The sequence below is a fragment of the Camellia sinensis genome, chromosome 5 (assembly GCF_055761805.1).
Source record: "Camellia sinensis isolate YWXY chromosome 5, ASM5576180v1, whole genome shotgun sequence".
Lineage (NCBI taxonomy): Eukaryota > Viridiplantae > Streptophyta > Magnoliopsida > Ericales > Theaceae > Camellia > Camellia sinensis.
In genome coordinates this window covers 200,314,768-200,336,367 of record NC_138965.1, presented here as the reverse complement: position 1 = coordinate 200,336,367, position 21,600 = coordinate 200,314,768, and the positions used below count along the sequence as shown (strand labels likewise).

The window sequence follows — 21,600 nt, the reverse complement described above, 5'->3', positions numbered from 1 at the left end:
ACAGTGCCTAATCGCCAGCAACCAAGCCAGCCGAGGAAAACGGCGCGGCTCAGCACGCGGCCCAGATCGCGGCTCGGCTCGCGGCTCGACCCGCGGCTCAGAGCACGGCCCGCGTGCGTGGCGCGGAGGGCGCGCGCGTGAGAGCGCGTGCAAGCGCGTCGGTTGAGCAGCTGGCGCGTGGAGGCGCGTGGCTGCGCGTGGTGGCGCGTGGAAATGGCCCACGGAGTCAGGTGGCGCGTGCAGACCACGCGCCGCCTTCCAGGGTGTTTTCTGGTCCGATTTTTGTACTGCCGGGCTCCTTTTTTCAAAATAAAACTATTTATGATATGAAAAAAGACATTAATGAACATAAAAAAAAATATTTTTATGCTCCTAATCTGATAAAAAAAATTTTCTTCCTCTACAAATATTCATGTGTATAATATATATACATATACATATAAAAGTATACACATGATTAAAGGAAACACGAAAATATCCATAAACAGGCTCTGATACCAATGTTAACTAAAAACACAGAATATGCAGGGGATAAAATAATCAGATCATACCTTTCAATGATAGAACCTCGTGGATAAATCACGTGCTTCAGAAAAATGATAAACCAACCCAGCAGTGGAGTGATATCACAGATTGAATATCACCCACACAAATCACAGTGCAAAAACTTTGATCGTTGTTTTGTGGGAGAGAGTCAGTATATGGGTAGAAACAGACCATACGTTGTTTCTCACTTGATTACCCATAACCATATATCAGATATATAATATATTATAATATCTATCCATATCAGTTAAAACTGATAACATCTGTATCTTGAGTGGTTATCCTAAATAGGTTTGAATTCAAATTCAAAACCTATTTGGATAAGGATCAAATTTAAATTTAAATGGTCATGCCACATGGGCGCCCATTACTAACATATCTCACTAATGATATCTGTTCACCAATTCGGACCTTTTGCAAGCATTCGGAAGTGTTAATTTTGAATTTAGGAACAGTAGTTTGAGGCCACCTGGTATGGAGAAAAAAAGTGCATAATGAAGTGTGATTCCACATTCCATGTTCAAGTTACTAACATTTCTTCCCCAAATTTAGTTACCAAGACTAAAATAAATTTTTTTTAATTCATTTACTATAAGTATCACAAACAAGTATATTTGTGCACACGTGACATACATCTATCTACTTATTACCATGGTTAGCTATGCATAATTTACACCAGACCCATCATAACACAATGGCAATTAATGATGGCATAGAATTTTAAAGGTGTGAACTGTTAGATTTGAATCTAAAAGATAAAAGAAATAATTTCTGCTCTTCTTTCCCTTTCCCTCATATTCTGTGCTTTAATTAGAATATTGCTCATCACAAATAAATAAATAAAGACTCATTCCCTCATCAGCTGATACAACTTCAACCTTATAGCAATGCATTATTTCTAATTACAATGTCTGTACATGTGTTCATATATAACTTTGACAATGCAAATAATAAAGTGAGAAAGGTTTGACATCATATGAAAGTATTCATTTTTCACCCACTAATTGTCTTCTATTTCTCAATGTAACAGCTAATCGGTATTTTAGTTTTTCCTACTCCATTTAACTTCATAAAGATCCCACTAAGCAATTATAGGAAGTTCGATGAATAACATTATCATCACATTTAACCCCTACTTAATATGCTACACTTTATTATGAAGTGTCCTCATTATAATTTGAGAACTAAAAAATGATTAATATGACCAAAACTACTACCTAAAGAAAATTGAGTCCAAACCAGAGAATTTTTCTGGACCAACCCAATTTTCTCTGAAGCAGAGCACTAGTCCAGTCCAAAACCAAAGAATTTCTCTGGACCAGAGAATTTCTCTGGACCAACCCAATTTTCTCTGAAGCGGAGCACTAGTCCTCATTGTTGTCCAGAGAAATTTGAAATTTTCTCTGTGATTTGTCCAAAGAAATTCTCTGGGTCAAATTTTCTCTAAATTGATGTTGAGGGACCTTAGACATTATGAAAATATTGACATTATGCTATAAAATCTTAATACTAGGGACCTTAAAAAAAAATTCCCTTTTTATTTTTACGGGTAGTGCTATCATAACTCAAAAATTATATTCATTTTTAAATCCAAAAATGTAGTAATCGATAAAATATCTAAGGCTATTTTCTCTCTTATATATTCTCTAATTATTAGTCAATTATTTTTTTTACATATTATTAAATTTAGAAAATGAACTTATATATTATTTTCTTTTTGTCCAGAAATAAAAATCAAAAATTTGTTCAAAATTTATAATGAATGGTTAGGATTTATTTATGTTGTGATTCTACGTCAACAAGTTTAAACATACATCATTGATCTAAAAGTTGGGTAATTTTCTTGGCACTTTTTGGGTGCCTAAATTTAAATAATAAAAAAACTAATAATAATAAAAAATAAAAACAACAACAACAACAACAACTTAGCAATGATATATACACATAACTGGTACACGAAATATACCAAAAAAATTAGTGTTGCTAAGATTTATTCTAAATACTGGTCTCACGATGCATGAATTGAATTTGACCACTAAAAATGTGTCCAATCATTAAGTTTAATATCCTAAATTAATCGAGATGGACAAAAACTAACTTGATGACCTAGTTATTGTAATAATAATTATTATTATTATTATTATTATTATTAAAGAATAGTATACAAATGCAGATAGGGGGTGCTGCTGTGCCTTAAGGCATAGCAATTATTGTTGTGCCTCTGGGGGGAGGTTTTTCTGAGTGTTTTTCGTTGATCTGAACTATTTATATTGTAGGATTTGTTAAGTAGATTATCCATACAAAAAATCAAGTTAATTGAATATCTGTAACCCTATAGCCAAAGTACATTTGTTTCGATAAAAACTAGCAATCACCCGTGCAACGCATGTAATTTTAGAAAGTCAATAATCACTAAAAAAAATTTGTTATTTGATTGTATTTGTTAATATTTTTATTTAGTTTGTGTATATAAATCTTATATCGCATCATTAAAAATATTAAATATTTCACATTATTAAAATTTTTTAAAAACTATCATACATTAAGTAAATCATAACATATATAATAGATAATTTACCTAAAAATTACTTCAGACAACCAAAAATAGAGTAACAAAGACATATTATAATTAATCAAAATAACTAATATATTAAATAAAAGTAACACTAATTTTGTTTAATCAATAGTAGATATTACATTAACCATCCCATATAATATAATAAATTAAAATAAAATTAATTTTAATTCCCATTATATTCAGTTACTGGTTAAAAAAATTTTACATGCTATTTGTTTTTTGGTTATATTGATTCATTAAACACAAATAAGTTTGGAATGATTTTAAAAATAAAAATAAAAAAAGTTTGGAAACGCGTCAAACTTGAATTGACAAACATAAAGAATATAAATATTTAAATTATTCAAAAAAAATTAACATTTTAAATATAAGATATTTTTCATTTGCTCAAACTCTGAATCTAAATAAATAAAAAATTGAAAAAAGAAGAAATTTGTTGTTTAGTTCTCAAAGAAAATGAGTTCCTAAAAATAAATTTAATGATGAGTTATTTCAACAGAATAATCAATAATAAAAAATTAACTAATGAATACATTTAAAGTATAAACCCATATCCAATAAATTTTGATGTGTTCTTCATTTTCAATCTAACATCTACACCAAAAAAAAAATTTTAACACAAATAATCAAAAAGTGAGAGAGTTACAAATTAATAGTAGTAGCGCTTTTATAAATATATATATAAAAAAATCTCAATTAAATGACACATTATTAACAAAAAGAAAGAAATAAGGAAAAATACAGATTGTAACAAAAAAATTTAAAAAATAATAATATCCAATTACATAAACTCACTTTCTCACAAATGCAAAAACTTATGCAAGTACACAATTCAAATGTAAAGCAAATATTGAAGATTTTTAGGCACTGAAAGGGATCAGAAATGGCTCAATGTTGATTGTTTTCCTCTCAATCTTCTGTTCATGGTTTCTTTTGTATGAACTTGTTTTTATATTGAAAAGATTATGCTTAAACAAAATATATATATGAAATTCTATCATATTTAAAATCTGTATGGATAATTAATTGATGATTTTAAAAGATAAATATTATGTTCAACTTGAAGATAAACTTTAAAAAGATTAAGTTGAAATATATGAAAATTCTATAACAAACTAACAAAAGATAAATATAGATCGTTAAAAAAAATTTCTTCTTTTTGAGATATTTATATCCCAATCTTAATATTTTTTTTATTTAAATATTTTTTATCATTTATTTGAATTTTCATTTTGCAATTCAAATCTAAATAGTTATATTTTTATTTTTGTATATTTTTCCATCTCTATTTTTTTTGTTATTCATATATAAATAATTACCTTTTTATTTTAAAAATTATTTGACTCGTAATATTTTTTTATTTAAATATTTCTTAATTGTTCATATGTAAATAGTTAACTTTTTATTTTTAAAATTAATTGACTCGTAATATTTTTTATTTAGTTATTTTTTTATCTTTTATTTCACTCTTTATATTATTTTTTGGTTGAAATTTGAATAATTATCTTTTTATTTTATTTTATTTTTTATATTTTTATCTCTACCTCTTTGTTGTTCATATCTAAATATTTATCATTTTATTTAAATATATATAATCCTTTTGGCTTTTGAGATTTAGATAATTGACAAATAATTAAAAATTAGGAAAAGTGAGAGGTGAGACTTGAGAAGTGACAGGTATGAGAGAGAATTCATAAGAATTTAGTATTACGACTTTGGAGATTTCTCATACTCCACTACATTTAGTATATAGATTCAAAATAAAAAAGGACAATATGTGATAGAAAGAGAAAAAAAAAATAAGTAAATCAAAACAAAGATTTTTTTGAAAGATACTGATTTACAAATCATATCTTTATTTTAATTTTTTTTAAATCAGTTATTTCACCTTTATCTTTATCTATAGACCACGAAATTAATTTTTATGAATTATTTATCAATTTTTATATGTTTATTTATCTATAAGTCATGAAATTGATTTTTTTTTTAAATAATTGTTTTAATTTATTTTTTTTTCTTTATCTCTAGGTCATAAAATAATTTTTCGTAAATTATTTATGAATTTTTATATGTTTATCTATAATGAAATTAATTAAAGTACAAAATGAAAAGCAAACAAAAGGAGTAATTTCATTTTTTTAAATCAATTTTTTAAACTTTATCTGTAGGTCATGAAATTAATTTTTTATAAGTTATTTATCAATTTTTATAAGTTCATTTATGAGAAGAAATTTTAAATTATCTATAAGTTATGAAATTAATTTTTTTAAATTAGTTATTTAATTTTTATCTTTATCTGTAGACCATGAAATTAATTTTCATAAATTATTTATTAATTTTTATATGTTTATCTATATAGAGGAATTTTGAAATTCAAATCTTTATCCATAAATCATGAAATTATTTTTTATTTTAATTAATCAAACAAATAGAAAATTGAGAAAAATATAAAACATGAAAGACAATCAAAAAGGGTTGCTACGTAAAAAAGAGAGAGTTTTAAAATTATGAGAATTTAATAATAAATATTTGGGGCCTTTTAATCTCTATTTTTAATCTCTATCTTTATCTGCAGACCATGAAATTAATTTTCATAAATTATTTATCAGTTTTTATATGTTTATCTATATGGAAGAATTTTGAAATTCAAATCTTTATCCATAAACCATGAAATTAATTTTCATTTTAATTAATCAAACAAATAGAAAATGGAGAAAAATAAAAAACATGATAGACAATCAAAGAATGTTGCCACATAGAAAAGAGAGAGTTTTCAAATTATGAGAATTCAATAATAAATATTTGGAGACTTTTGTCAATATAACTACATTTGGTTATATATATAAACAGATAGATAGATTAACGGTTAACAAAATTTTCATAAATTTTTAAAAACAATTGGGATCTAATTATGGAGTTATGAATATCTAATTAATTTAATTTTTTTTCAAAAATAATATTCTTAACAAACTTTACAATACCAACCGTTCATATTATCGAAAAATACCCGGAAAGACCTCCCGGGGGCACCCCCTTATCCATACAAATGACGGTCCCATTCCACCTAAAAAAAATTTTGTTGGGAAAAGCCATGAGGCAAGTTACAAAGATTCCGAGGGAACTAAATCAGCCAAATTTGAGGGAACCTCTTCAATCCACACCAGCCAGCCGTTGGAAGCAGCCGCCATTCGATCTGACCCATGTGCCATTCGAACTGACCCCGCCGAACTAACCCCTGTGCCATTCCACCCAATTTAGTTTGGTAGTAGATATCATTATTACCATTTTTTATCATAAAACTTGTTTTCCAAAAGAAACATTGTTAATCATTGATTATTGGTTGCTACTTTTAACTCCATTAGGAATAATCAGTCGTAGGACTCAATGCTAGTCCAAGAACTGTTCTATAGTCTTTTATATTATGGTTGGATGATAAATTTGGATAAAAATTTAAAAAGAAAAAGAAAATAAAAAGAATAATTAACTTATATTTCATTTTTTTTTTATTATTATTTTCTAAATTTCTATTTAAATTCATGATTTAAAAACAACCTCCTTCATAATAGTAAACAACTTGATAATGATGACTTCACCCATCTATGATTCCAGCCAATGCGCTGACGCAAGCCCTTAAAGATATTTGGTTTGAAGAAAGATCCTTTCCTATCCAAATCTATATAGGACGATGTTAGTTCAGGATTGTGGGAGTCAACACAGGCCCTATTTATAAATTCTTATATGTATCATCTATTAAAAAATTAGGGCAAATTACATATACCTCCCTTAAAATTTGACTAAATTATAGATATCCCCTGAGGTTTCAAAAATTACATCCCGTCCCCTAAGGTTTGTATTTTCATAACAATTTGCCCCCTGAGGTTTAAATTTCATAACAAATTAACCCCTAATTTGTTATGCAAATATAGCATTCAGAGAAAAATTTGTAATTTCTCAAATCTCAGGGGAGTATTTGTAATTTGGCCAAACCTCAAGGGAGTATATGTAATTTGCCCAAAAAATTAATTAATTTGATAATAATAACCAAATGATTTTTTATGCAGCATTGGCATATGAAATAGTAAATAATAAAAGGATGTGTTATTTTAGTATTATTGATATGTAAGGCATTCTGATTCATTTATATAAAAATAAAAATAAAATAATTTGACAACCGACCACATTTGTTATAAAAATAAATAAACTGTACTTTCAATGGTACTGTTGGTTGTAATAGTGGTGGTGTGATGGAGCAGAGAGGGTGGCAATGGTGGTGACGGCGGTGGTGTGAGGTGGTAAATTGGTTAGTCTCGTATTGTCTGGGAAAAAAAGTGTGCTCAGATTCTAAATCACAGAAACATACAATCGACTACTGTCAAAATTCTTTTATGACATCTTCCAACCCATAAAATTCTTTAAAATATTTTAATTGTACATATACAGGGTCACCATTGGATGGTTGGTTTCCCTTCTTTGCAAAAGCTTCAGAGTAAATTGGCAAATTTCATTGAGATTAGAGAGGTAATTTACCAGGTTAGAGAGGTAATTTACCCCGTGGTTCCAAGACAAATTCAGAAGCAACTCCCCGGGAAGAAAGGAAGGAAGCAAGCAAGCAATACACCTAGCATCAGATGATGATTAAAAATTAGCTTAAGGAAGTTGCTAGAACAAAATGCAGTCATCGCCAATATGATCCATTGAGTAGTTGATAAATAATAATCCTCCTAAGATTTTCATTTAAGAACGAGAAATAACACTTGTTCATTCACAGATTGAACAAAATCAAGTGTTAGCAAGGGGAAAGTTATTTGTGTCCAGGGAAAAATGGCTTTATCTAGTTTAGCATGTGATAAGATGTAAAACCTTATTTTGCAGCAATTCCAAATGATATACAGAAATGCCTTGATGAAATGAACAAATCATGATGTCAAATATGCCTACATCTACATGCAACGAAATGCCTCAGTAAGGAACAATACTAGAGCATTATCGAAGCCACAAAAGCTCCCTATGGCATTGATTAGTCTTAATCATGAACAAATGTGCATTTAAAACAATTGAATGTAGTTGCAAAGATGGAAAGACAATATACACTATCAGAAATTAGCGTCCTTTCGAAAACCTGAAATGATACAGTGATCATGCCAATCATACCACAAAGATCAAAAAGGACCAAACTGGCAAGTATGTTTTATTATAAAAAGGTCACCAAGAACATATTCAATTAGGTGAGAGACTGTTCAGTAAGGACATAAAAAGAATGCATGTTCCTCGCTAGAGAAAGAACAGAAAAACGATTGAAGGACAGTCCAAGCATAAAGCAGAAAAGACATGTAATTGAGTTCATTATATTTAACCTTTTTCCCTTTTAAGAAGACCTTTCAATGAAAAACAATTGAAAAAAAATTGTGGGATCGCTAAATTAACCACTTTGAACAAAAATGTACACCATGTTTTGGAAGGTTCATTCCAAAACGTAAACCACTAGAGTGTTAGCATTTTCTGATAACACTGATCCAAGCATAAAGAAGAAAAGACACTCTAAAGAATTTTTCTCTCCTTTTCTTTTCTTCTTTTAATTTTAAAGGGAGTTTCAAGGAGAACAGGCCAGGGGTGTCTGACAAAGATTTTAAGGGGAATTTTAGATATTCACCAACAATAATTATAAATATATATATATATATATAATAGAATAAAGAATGGGAAGCAATGGCACTAAAAAAAAAAAATCATACCTAAAGTGGTATGGACATTGAGGGAGGAAAAGCCTCTAGTATTGCACCATCCAAAGCCAGCATCATCTCCTCCTCTTCCTACCTTTTCCCAATTGCCCAGATTTGTACGCATGTTCTTGTTCTTGGAGGAAAGCTTTTGCTTTACCATATTTCTCAGCTCTTTCTTCCTCTAGTAGTGCCTTGTCTTTTTCCTTCACCTCAAATAGGAAATAATTATCTTTTCGCAGTTCACGTGCTGCTCCTTTAGCTTCCCGTTTTACTAGTTTCTTCAATTTTCTCATCTCAGCCCGTTCACGATCTGGATCATAATCTCTACCCTTAACAAAGCTGCAGAATGAAAACCATTACTAAGCGGCCAAAGCTCAGCAACTCAATATAAGATGCATCACCTAATGCAATTGTGAAATACACTTTGAAAATATAACAGAAGAAACTTAAAGAAAAGAAAACATGGATTACTTCTCCTCAAACTTCGGATTGAGTAATCTAATAGGCACTGGCTTTTGTTTTCGCATCTGTAGGGGGCGACGTAACATGTGGTGATGTTCATGGGCTTTCTTCTCTATAACCAGGGAAACATCCCTGATTTTATCTTGTAAAGCATTAGGCACGTGTTCTTGTGCTGCCAATTCAAGTAATAATTTTGAAATTGGTAAGAATATTTCAGGGAAGGAACTAAATCCCTCGTAAATGTTAATAAATCCTCGAAGAGTTTCAATCACAGATGCAAGCATGCTGGCCCTGCATACAGAAAGCATGTAACTATCATGCACGGAACAATCTCAGAACAAACATATTAAAGAAAATTGTAATAACAGGAAAATCAAGAATGTTTTAGGAAACAAAGTCCTTCATAAAAGTTTACAAATTGTGGACTTTTATAGCTACACTGAAAGAGCCCCAGCAACTACTAACCTGAAATTATCTGAGCTGAAGAAAGGGGAATCCTCAGGCATGTCCATTAACTCGAGGAAATCCAGAGGACTGATCTCTTTTACACAGCTATGTATACAAAGCAGAGGCCCGAGTGCTTTAAGTTCCATAAAATAGCATACCTGTTGCAAGGGGAACGATTGATTATTTATTTATTTTTATTTTTTTTGTGCAAGAAAAGAAAAGCTCATCCGACCTACAAAGAACGCTGAAAGCCACAGAGAAATGGTAGAATCATACCTGAGAATCCTGAATTTGTCCAGGTTTTCTGTCCATAGCTGCCATCAGCAAGGTTTGAATAAAAGTAATGACCTCAGGACAAAACTTCTGTGATTGTTTAGTGACCTGCAGGCAACAAGTCTCAAAACAAATAATATTGTGCTCACACATACAAGTTCTAATGACAACGAAAATTGTAATCAGAAGTATACTACTGCTCACTTTCAATCATTGAAATCAAAAGATAAAGCTATATTTGTAAACAAAACAACGCCTACCTATTTCAGGCATTTACTGTAGCACATATGCTAAACTTACAAGAAGATACTCTTCTATCTTAGAATTGCATACACAAATAAACAGAAGGCAAACATATGTCATGGGAACTTCTAAAACTTTGTACTCCTTTGAAAGCTCTAATACTTGTATGGAAAAATCACCTATTACATAAGGCATGAGGATGATTTCATGCACCAATCTCCTCGGTTCATTGACAAAAATCATCCTGACTTTGTTTGCGAAATACACATCTCTCTATGGTTAAAAACAAGCACCCACAACAGCTTGTGGTTTGCTCGTGTCTAATCCTAGTCTCTATCGTCATGTTGTTGGCACACTCAAATATCTTACTCACAGGGCCAGAAATCGGTAATAGATCCCCAAATTAAATCCAACTACAAAGTAGTAATTAGCTAATATCAGAAAATACTCTCAAGGTTCAAACAAAATTTTATACTAGCATTTATTTCATTACCACAAATAAAGTAAATTAAGAAATTTGAGCTTGTATAATACAACCCAAATTCGCTTTAAATCAAATTTGGATTGCCAAAAATAGTAAATCAATATTTTCAATCCACATCCTATAAACATGGTAAATCTCAATAATAAAATTCCAAAATTCAATGTTAAAATTCTATGTTCAAAAGAATAGAAGATTTATTATATCATAGGATTCAAAGTCATGATTATAAAATTTCGTTCTTTGTCAAATCCTATAATTTTACATTCTTGTGACAAGAACACAGCAGGAATGTACAAAGTATAAGCAAAGGAAAAAGACCACAGCAACATACCAATTTTATCATGATTTAAAAAAAAAAAAAAAGCTGAAAAAATTAATGAATCTTGACATGAGCATACACACAAACTAAAGTAACTAACAGGCAGTAGAAGTGTGCCTCAAAAGACTTGGGCACAACCCATCATCATCCATAAATGAAGAGTATTTCAAAAAAGAAACGCACACTACACGAGTCGCAAAATGCTCTTGGAAAACAAACACCTTGTAGTTGAAACGTTATTGAGCATGCAATTTGACCAACTTTAGAAGAAAAAACTGTGAAGAGTCTAAAGTGCACTTACAGAGAGGATCATAGAGCACAAGAAGGAACCAATTGCAATGTCCTGCCCAGATGTAATTGGACAACGCATTAGATATTCACTCATCAATAATATTGCTGGGGTCATGACAACATGTCGAAAATCAGAACATGGAAATATCATGGACCACAGTCTCAAGAGAAACAATGTCTTCAGAGATGGCCAACAGCTTTTCTCTGCAGGAAAAAAAAAAAAAAAAAGGACACTAATTAGAGGAATACCTCAGCAACAATTGTTTCCAAAAGTATAGTGAGAAGTACCAGAAAATCTTAACTATATTACAGACAACCTGGATTCTTGATATCCTCACAGAATTGTGTTCGAGTCCGGAGAAGCCGTTGACGAGCACAAATGGCTGCAAAGTATGGGATCTCCCAACTCATCTCCATTAGTGGCTTGACAAGCAAATTTAACAGCTTGAAATTCAATGGTCTTCTATTTGCTGTAACAGCAAAATACTGCAGTAGCACACCGTAAAACACCTGGAAAGGAATGGACATTCTGATCTAAGGACAAAAAAAAAAAAGGTGCTGGACTGTAGACATCACTAATTCTGATTCAAATACACAAATGCTTCCCATATAAACTCGCTAAATGTTAGCCTTGAAGAAGTGAAATTAAGTTGCAAAGCAAAAGATGGTAACTTAAAGCTTTATTTTTTTAACTAGCAGGCTTCTTTTGAGAACTTATACCATTTTTCATCTAATTAACTATAGCATCACTGCATATTGATGGTGTAGTTTTGAAATTTTCAATTTCCATCATGCTGAAACAAATGCTGACACATGCCACCTTTTCATTCTTGTATACAGAAATTGAAGGGGCCCTTTACAAGATATCAATGGAAATCACAGCAAGAAGCTTAAATCAGTATAAAGTGTCTTACTTGCATTTTCTTTCGATTTTCGGCCGCTACACTGATTGCATTACACGTACGTATTCGCCTGATTGCTTCAACAATTTGGCTATCAGAACGTTTCTCCAACAATGCAGACAATTCTTCCAAGCTTTTAGGAGCTGCAATGACATAGGGAAGCTCCCCAAGTAGAGCTGAAGGCAGTTTACCATCTGCTTTTGTTTTCTTGGCATTTAATGGCTCTGTTTGTCTTTCCTTAATCTCAGATGCCTTTTTATAGCCTTCTGGTTTTGGCTCCAGCTCTTCATCACCTCCATCACCTTTCTCTTCTTCCTCTTCTCTATCTTCTTCTTCTTCTTCCAAATCTGTACTAAGATTGTCATCATCACTCTGTTCCCAGTCCTTCAACGACTGAGACTTTTCATATTCATCATTGTCTTCGTCAGTTCCTTCTTCATCACTATCATCTTCAGAATTTTCTGAATCCTCAGAAGATGTATTATCTTCACTCCCACCGTCATTCACATTTTTCCTTTCCAGAATATCATCAATCCAAACCCTTTTAGTTTCTCGCTGTTCATCATGAGAGAAGGAATCACCGAGATCATCCCCAGAAATGGACCTCAACCTCTGGGCATTATCAACATCTTCAGAATCATTTCCGTCTTCATCACTTAAGTCATCAGTACCAAGCATCCTCTTCTGACGCTCTTCCTAGAATTGTGGACCATTACAAAAGTTAAAAGAGCATGAAGGTTTAATTTCAACCAGAAACTTTCTCTAATATTCTATATCTCCATAATTACTAATATTTACTTGGGAGATCAAAAGAGGATACCCCTTTTAAGGGTATTAGGATTATAGTAACTTCCATTTTTCCTCAAATACAACAAACACAAAGGGCATAATGTAGATGAAGGGGTTGTTTGGGATGTTCTAAATAAGTGCACTTTTTGACTTTTTATGAAATATGGGTTGGGTTTGAAGTGATGTGACTTAAATAAGATGATGTGACTTAAATAGGATAGTGATTTTTTGACTTTTTGACTTTTTTAAGGGATGCCAAACCTAGCCTAAATTTAAGAAAGAAGCTAGTGACAATATAAAACGAAAATCTAAATACGTAGTGATGAGCATGTTACCTGCTGCGAAATTATATAATTAATACTAATATTGCATGTGACAGCACTAGTAGTAAATTTATAAAAGTCCTCACTAGAATTCTATGAAGAACTAAACCCACAATATATTGAAATAGTGTAACTATGTAATAGCCCACCAAAGTTGCACAGTATAGTCCAACATAATACCGATTGATGATGAAAGTATCAAAAGGACAAGAATAAGGAACAAAATACAAGGGCTGAGGCAGTGACTAGTGAGAACAACACGAGTGCCATGGTTGTAACTAAAGTTCTCTTGGACCCCTGATAGAGCTCAAAAACAAAGAGTTGCCCAAAAAAAATTCTTGCTGCCAACCGCGACTCCTCGATATTTAAAATTTAAAATTTTGATGAGTTGACTTGACTTGGATTGAGTGACAGCAAATATTAATGTCTACTACAATCAAGACGAGCAAGACTATATTTGTGTCCACATACAAACATACCTCCAATTCCTCTAGTCGCTCCTTCTCCTCTTGGGCAATTTCTTCAGCTGTTTTTGTCCTGTCTGATGGGCGAGCACGCATATCCAATGCCATCTCTTTGACAAGTTTGTCATAAGAATCAGGTTTATCCTGCCAAAATGGGTCAAAAAGACGACCCCAGTAAAATGGACCATTTTTAAATTAAGGAAAAAAATTTATATCAGATTTAATACATAATTAAAAAGAGTTTCAACTTTCAAGGAAAATTTGTCGAATCTATACCAGCTGAAGAGCATCTTTGTTCTGTGAAGAGAATACCACATCTTTCTTGACATGCTCACTTGAAATGCTCTTATTCACAAGAGCCTTCAAAGCATTCATCTTGTTTGGTTGAGTCAAAGACAACAACGCCTCAGACTGCACCAAGGATGTGAAGTTTTTGTCCAACTGTTCAATCATCTCATCATTTTCTTCCTTATCCTTAGCTTTTTGAGCCTGGAAAGTTATGACAGCAGAAGAAGGGAAAAAATAAAGAAACAAAGTTAACTAATTCATTAATAGCACAGGCTCAAAATATTAAAAAGAAAGAAGAAAAAAAAAATCACAGATCACCTTGAAAAATTTACTCTTCAAAATTATCTCCTCCATCACTTCTTTCTTGGTTTTCTGCCTCTGATATAGAAAATCCACAACATTCAAAATACATACAGGAAAATGAGTATACATCAGCAAGAACAAATGACAAATTCATATGTGACTGTAATGCACAAAAAATGAAATATTACTCACACTCACATTTTCCTCTCCTTCAATCAAACCTGACTTCGATGAAGTCTGAGCATTGTTAGCACCAAGTTGTTTTAAAATTGCTGACTTCTCTGCAGAATAAAGGTAAAGCGCAGTAAATGTCCACAGAACAAATGAATGAAATAATCAGTTACAAGTGTTACCAAACTATCATATACACCAAATTAAGAATCGTATCACTGAATCTTAAGAAATTAATGGATAACAGTGCACAAGCTGAGCCAACTACAAGTTTTTAAAGGCAAATGCACAATGCAAGGCATTTCACACCTCATGAGGCAAGGTGTAAGCCTCAATGTGTCAAGGCATAAGCATTTTGAATTTTTATATTTAGTAAATATAAAAAATATTTTAAACTAACAAAGAAATATTAAAAATTAAATATAAGGGTGTAAATATTTTTCTTCTCAAGGCGTTGAATATTTCACTATAGAGAAGAAAGCTTGCTCTCATCAAAGGTGAAAATAACATTCTTAGCTTCAGCTATCAAGTTCCTCACTTAAGCTTTTAACTTTGTGCTTTTTCTTGGTTTGTTATTTACTTGATTTTTACCAGGAAATATATTAGACAAATTTTAACTACAGTCCATGACAAGCTACGAAAAAGGATCTTTTTTTTATTTATGTTGAAACCATGTATTACACAAATTTTAAACTACAATTCAAGACAAGACCTCATATGTTTATGTGCAAAAGGTGTATAAGGCACAACTGAGGCGCACGCTTTAGACTGACGTGCAAGACTTTGGAAAGTGTTGCCTAAAAATCAAAGCCTCAATGCATTCTTCATTACCCTCACATTGAGATGAGCCTCAACGTGAGCCACAATAAGCATTTTAAAACTGTGAGCAAACTAAGCTTAGGATCCTAGAAGACTTTTTGTGTGTTGTTAGCTGGATACAAGAGGGCAAGCTCCTCTTAATATTCTTATTTGATCTTTTTGGATAATATGGTAAGTTAGGTAGTATTTTTACAACTAGGTGGTCCTGCTCTTGCATACCTTTGGGTGTGTTTGATTGGACGGATTGGACAAGGGGAGATTAGAATCCATCGGACTTGAGTCCTGGGACTGTGAATCTCCCTGACTATTTGGTTGGATTGGATATGTATCCCGTGTTTGTTTTTTCATGGGATTAGATGTCTGGAAAGGACTATTTTTAGTGAATCCAATGTTTGGTTGGACGGATTGGATAAGATAAATGAACAAAAGACTATTTTACCCTTTTTCATTTGTTTACTAAGTAATAGCAATATTAAACATATCTTTAATATTTTAATTATTTTTAGCTAGATTAAATAAGAATTTATTTTATTTTATTTTTTACACAATTAAATAAATTTATTTTTTTAAATAAATAAATAAAATATCAATAAAAATTTATATTATTTTTTTAATTAAAATTTTAAATAAATTTGTTTTTAAAAATAATAATAATTAAACAATGAAATTAAATAAAACATCTATTAACATTTAAATAATGAAATTAAATAAAATATAAACAAAATTTTAAAATAAAACATCAATAAAATATCTATAAAAAATTATTTAAAAATAAATAAATAAAACATCAATAAAAATTTAAATAAAATTATTTTATTTTTAAATTGAGACATTTAAATTTTATTGAATTTTATTAAATATAATACATAATTAAATAGTAGAGGGTCAAAATGGTCATTTCACCACTTAATCCTAACAGTAAATAATCCCCCCAAAATTATCCCCCCTAGGATAATATAATCCCCCATATGGGGGATAAGGAGTCTGGCCGGACTCCATGTCCGGCGGACTAAAAAAAAATCAAACGGCGGATAAGGAACACTATTTGGATTACAATCCAAATAGTGGATAGTCCCCCTAATCCAGCGAATCAAACACGCCCTTTGTGTGGTTGGGTTGTGCACCATTTCGGCACCTTTTGAGTGAATTTTACCAAACAAGAGAGAGAGATGGGTAACATATGAGTTTTCTTTCAATTGAAACAACCTAATAAGCAAAACCTTCTGAATGGTGAAGATGAGGACTTCTGATCCCAAACTGCTTTAATTTGAGAATGAAACTTATTTTTCCAATTCTACTGTAGTATATAGATATCTATAGTACTATTGAAAACTATATTTTTTATTTCATAGTGAATGTACTTCATAATCATTTTGTTTTTGTAATGAATAAATAAACCTACAACTTCCGTTTTAAGATGTGAAATTTTCAGTGCCAAAACCCGAAAAGAAATTTCCAAAACTCAAATGGGTATCTCTAGTTTGTGCAAATATTTGGATCTGAAGCCTAAGCTGAAAGATAAAATTACATATATGTTCTAATGTTGGTATGCTGGTGAAAAGTGCATTGAAATATGTAAGAAGTATATAGAAATATATAAAAGTGTACAAAAATATGTGAATTGTGTATTAGAATCCTAACCTTTTTGGTACTATTTGATTCTTATACACTACATATGTATATATCACATCCGTAGGAACATTATTAACTCAACCAACATTTGATTGCTGAGAAGACTTTTAATGAATGACAATGGACCAAAAAAAACATGTTTTATTCCCAAATAGGAAATGCTTGTGTGAAAGCTTTATTTTCTTGAGAAAAAAAAAAGCTTTTCCATGATTTAAAAATCTAATCGTCAAAACATTAAGTGTTTTCTCATCTAAGATTATTTCAACAACAAAGAGACCATTAATTAAACGATATCAAAAACATGATAAGAGAAAATGCATGCATACTCTCAGTATCAGCATCATTGTCGTCATCGAATGGTATTTCATCCTCAAAATCATCCCTTTCTGGAAATGACTGCACATCTTCATTCCCAAATTCATCTTCTTCCCCATCCGATAAATTATACTTGCTCTTCTTACCCAATTTCAGCTACAAAAAAAAAATAAAATAAATGGAAGGACAATAATATTGAAAAAAAGTCACAGAAAACTAACTCAGACAACATTTGATTACTTTTGATTCAACCAAGTAAGAAACTTGAATTATGCTCAGTTAAGTTTCTTTAGAAATATTTTCTCTGTCAATCACATATTAAAAGAATCAAGATTGAAAACTTGCTTCTCCCCCTCCCCTCATTTTCCTACAATTTCTCAGCAACCAAACGAAGAACAATTGAACTGAATTTCTCAAAAAAAATCTAAAATTTGGCGTAGAAAATCACCTGGCGCTCGCGCTGTGACCTCAATATTGCCTTATCGAACTCACCGAGCTCATCATTTTGCTCCCCAATACGTTTATCCTCAAACACCGACGACTTCCCACTCTGCTCATACTCCTTCAACAACGTCTTCTTCCTCTGTAATTCAACACAACACAACACACCAAGTCAAATTACAAATTCACATAAAGAAAGAGAGCAAGCGAGAGAGTGAGAGTGCCTTTTGGATGGAGAGAGAGCGAGCGAGGCCGATGCGGCGTTCTTCGCCCTTGCGCTTTTTGCCGAGAATGTCGAATTTGCGACGGGACCAAATGGTCTCGAATGGGTTTGGTTTGAGGGTTTTGTGCTTCATGGCTACGGCGTTGGGACCGGACTTGTTCTTCTTCTTGCTCTTCTTCTTACCATTACTGTTATTGTTACTAGTCTTACTGGTATTGCTCTTAGGGTTTGATTTCTTCGCCATTAGAGCAGCTCAGAGAGATTCGGAGAGACAATACAGAAAGAGAGGGGGCTTGTTTTAGGGTTAAAGAGTGGAGCTGGTTTGTTTTGTTCTCTTGGGCCTCTGTTCGTTTGGGTGTTTTTTGACCCAATAAAAATCAAATCCCAAAGCTAACGCGAGAAGGGAAAAAAAAAAAAGCCCATAGAAAAATAAAAGCCCATTGATTAAAACTTCGGTTATGAGACTGTTGTGAAGTGATTTTAGTTAGTGTTTGGTTATGAATCGAATTGACGTTAACTATGAAATTTTGTGGTATTGTATTTCGTTATAAATGGGAGTGACTTCGGTTACGAGGATTTTGTGGTATTTTTTTTTTTTATTGTGGTTCATTTTTATTTTTTTTATAATTCAAATTGATAAAAATTATAAATTGTTGTGGTAAAATTTTAAATGCACATCTTTCGAGTGTATAGCAACACTTTCAATCGAGGCTTTTCTCAATATAAGCCTTTTTTCCATTGTATTTCTAAAACTAGGTCAACTTCTGACGGAATTCCAAAACTAAGCTAAAACGCCATTACTATTCGCGTTTTTACTGTTAGGAGGCCAAAAGTTGATGAATAGTGAAATCGCTATTTGAAATCGCGATTTTAATTAAGAAAACGCTGTTCCAAATCGCGCTTTTAACATAAAAAAAATTTATGAAGAAAACGCTATTTAAAATAGCGCTTTTACTGTGCATATAATAATTTTTTTTTTTTTAAAAAAAAACGCCATTTAAAATGGCGTTTCTACTGTTGAATCACCAACCAAAGCCAACCCACACACTCTCACACACACACCAATGGGCACACCCACAACACTCAAGCATTGAAATAATATAATTTTTATATATAATAATAATTTATAATAATTAATTATATAATTTTTATAATTTTCGTAAATATAAATCATTTTTAGGTTATGAATGGTTTGATTTATAATACGTATGTATGTAAGGATAAAAATTTTTATAATCAAAAATAATTTTTATAATTTTTATAATCAAAAACAATTTATAATACGTATGTATTATAAAAAAATTTATAATAATTTATAATACGTATGTATTATTTGAATCTTTACATTTTTTATTTAAAATTTTTCACAGTAAACCCATCTTCACATTTTATAATACGTATGTATTATTCAAAAATAATTTATAAAAATTTATAATTAATACGTATGTAAATAATTTAATACGTATCTTCACATTTACATTTACAGTAAACCCATCTTCACATTTACATATGTATGGTTTAAGGGTAAATTTTTTGATAAATGACTTAAATGATAAATCAAACCATCCATAACCTAAATTTTTTTACCCTTACATACGTATGGTTTAAATAATTTATAAAAATTATTGTCATACGTATGTAAAAATCGATTATAAAAATTGCAAAAATTATTCAAAAATTATTGCAGTAAATCCATCTTCACATTTAGATTATTTATAATTTTAAAAATTGCAAAATATAATTTTCGTAAATATAAATCATTTTTTTACCCTTTATTTATAAAATAAAGGGTAAAAAAATTGTAAAAATTGTAAAAATTAAAAAAAATTTAAAAATTATAAAAATTATATAATTGATTATTATAAATTATTATTATATATAAAAAAATTATAATAAATTTTTGCAATTTTTATAATCGATTTTTACATACGTATGGCAATAATTTTTATAAATTATTTAAACCATACGTATGTAAGGGTAAAAAATTTTAGGTTATGAATGGTTTGATTTATCATTTAAGTCATTTATAAAAAAATTTACCCTTAAACCATACGTATGTAAATGTGAAGATGGGTTTACTGTAAATGTAAATGTGAAGATATGTATTAAATTATTTACATACGTATTAATTATAAATTTTTATAAATTATTTTTGAATAATACATACGTATTATAAAATGTGAAGATCGGTTTACTGTAAAAAATTTTAAATAAAAAATGTAAACATTTAAATAATACATACGTATTATAAATTATTTTTGATAATTTATAAATTATTTTTGATTATAAAAATTGAAAAAATTATTTTTGATTATAAAAAATTTTATCCTTACATACGTATTATAAATCAAACCATTCATAACCTAAAAATGATTTATATTTACGAAAATTATAAAAATTATATAATTAATTATTATAAATTATTATTATATATAAAAATTATATTATTTCAATGCTTGAGTGTTGTGGGTGTGCCCATTGGTGTGTGTGTGTGTGTGAGTGTGTGGGTTGGCTTTGGTTGGTGATTCAACAGTAGAAACGCCATTTCAAATGGCGTTTTTAAAAAAAAAAAAAAAAAATATTATATGCACAGTAAAAGCGCTATTTTAAATAGCGTTTTCTTCAGAAATTTTTTTTATGTTAAAAGCGCGATTTGGAACAGCGTTTTCTTAATTAAAATCGCGATTTCAAATAGCGATTTCACTATTCATCAACTTTTGGCCTCCTAACAGTAAAAACGCAAATAGTAATGACGTTTTAGCTTAGTTTTGAAATTCCGTCAGAAGTTGGCCTAGTTTTAGAAATACAATGGAAAAAAGGCTTATATTGAGAAAAGCCTCCTTTCAATCTATATATGTTTATTTTGTAAAATTAATGATTTTGCAATTGAATAATTTTCATCAAATAATTATTCGTCTACCATATTAGCACAAATCTTAAGTTAGGAGTCTATACATATAATAAAATAATAATAGTTAAAATGTGTCACATTACACTATAAGATGCATTTGTCATGTCACAAAAAATAAGGTTATCATAATCAAAGTACGAGATACGCTTAAATTGATCCGAATATTCGATTGTCAAAAAAAAAAAAATACCACATTGCCAATGTTGTAAACTTATAGGTTGAATCCCAACAAAATAATTTATCTTACTTATACATGACAAATAGATTCCGAAATCAATTATCCCAAAAAAATACCACATTGCCAATGTTGTAAACTTATAGGTTGAATCCCAACAAAATAATTTATCTTACTTATACATGACAAATAGATTCCGAAATCAATTATCCCAAGTCACAAATACAAGATAATTTTATCTCGTGAAAAGTAGTCTCCTGTCTCTTTTATCTGCCAATCAAACATCACCTTAAGAGTCCTTACACATAAAATCCAACCCCACCATCCCATTAATTTACAGAGACATTACCAAAAGTTTCCAATGGCTTCACAACCACTCCATGTAGGAATGGCCCTACACCTTCATGACAAGCACGTTGAGCAATAGTCCCACACAACAACCACAAAAATAAAATAAAATAAAAAATAAAAAGCAAACAAA

The 21,600-nt window shown here is 30.5% G+C and overlaps 1 protein-coding gene across 4 annotated transcripts; it reads right to left on the bottom strand.

Annotated features, from left to right (window-relative positions):
• Window positions 1-6,036: 6,036 nt before the first annotated feature.
• On the bottom strand, window positions 6,037-18,373 carry LOC145791142 (nucleolar-like protein). Of its 4 annotated transcripts, none has more exons than XM_082871150.1 (16): window positions 18,035-18,373; window positions 17,818-17,952; window positions 17,381-17,525; window positions 14,631-14,713; window positions 14,448-14,507; window positions 14,118-14,330; window positions 13,857-13,985; window positions 12,278-12,961; window positions 11,681-11,873; window positions 11,374-11,567; window positions 10,030-10,134; window positions 9,772-9,911; window positions 9,316-9,597; window positions 8,857-9,183; window positions 7,652-7,742; window positions 6,037-6,359 (listed from the first exon to the last, which is right to left on the bottom strand). In XM_082871150.1, exons 1-14 carry the CDS (start codon window positions 18,275-18,277, stop codon window positions 8,919-8,921), a joined length of 2,871 nt encoding a protein of 956 aa, XP_082727276.1. In that variant the 5' UTR covers window positions 18,278-18,373; the 3' UTR covers window positions 6,037-6,359; window positions 7,652-7,742; window positions 8,857-8,918. The 4 variants fall into 4 exon arrangements, with proteins under 4 accessions (XP_082727276.1, XP_082727277.1, XP_082727274.1 ...); XM_082871151.1 differs by having other exon boundaries at window positions 7,673-7,742; XM_082871148.1 differs by having other exon boundaries at window positions 14,625-14,713; window positions 18,035-18,365.
• Window positions 18,374-21,600: the final 3,227 nt, after the last annotated feature.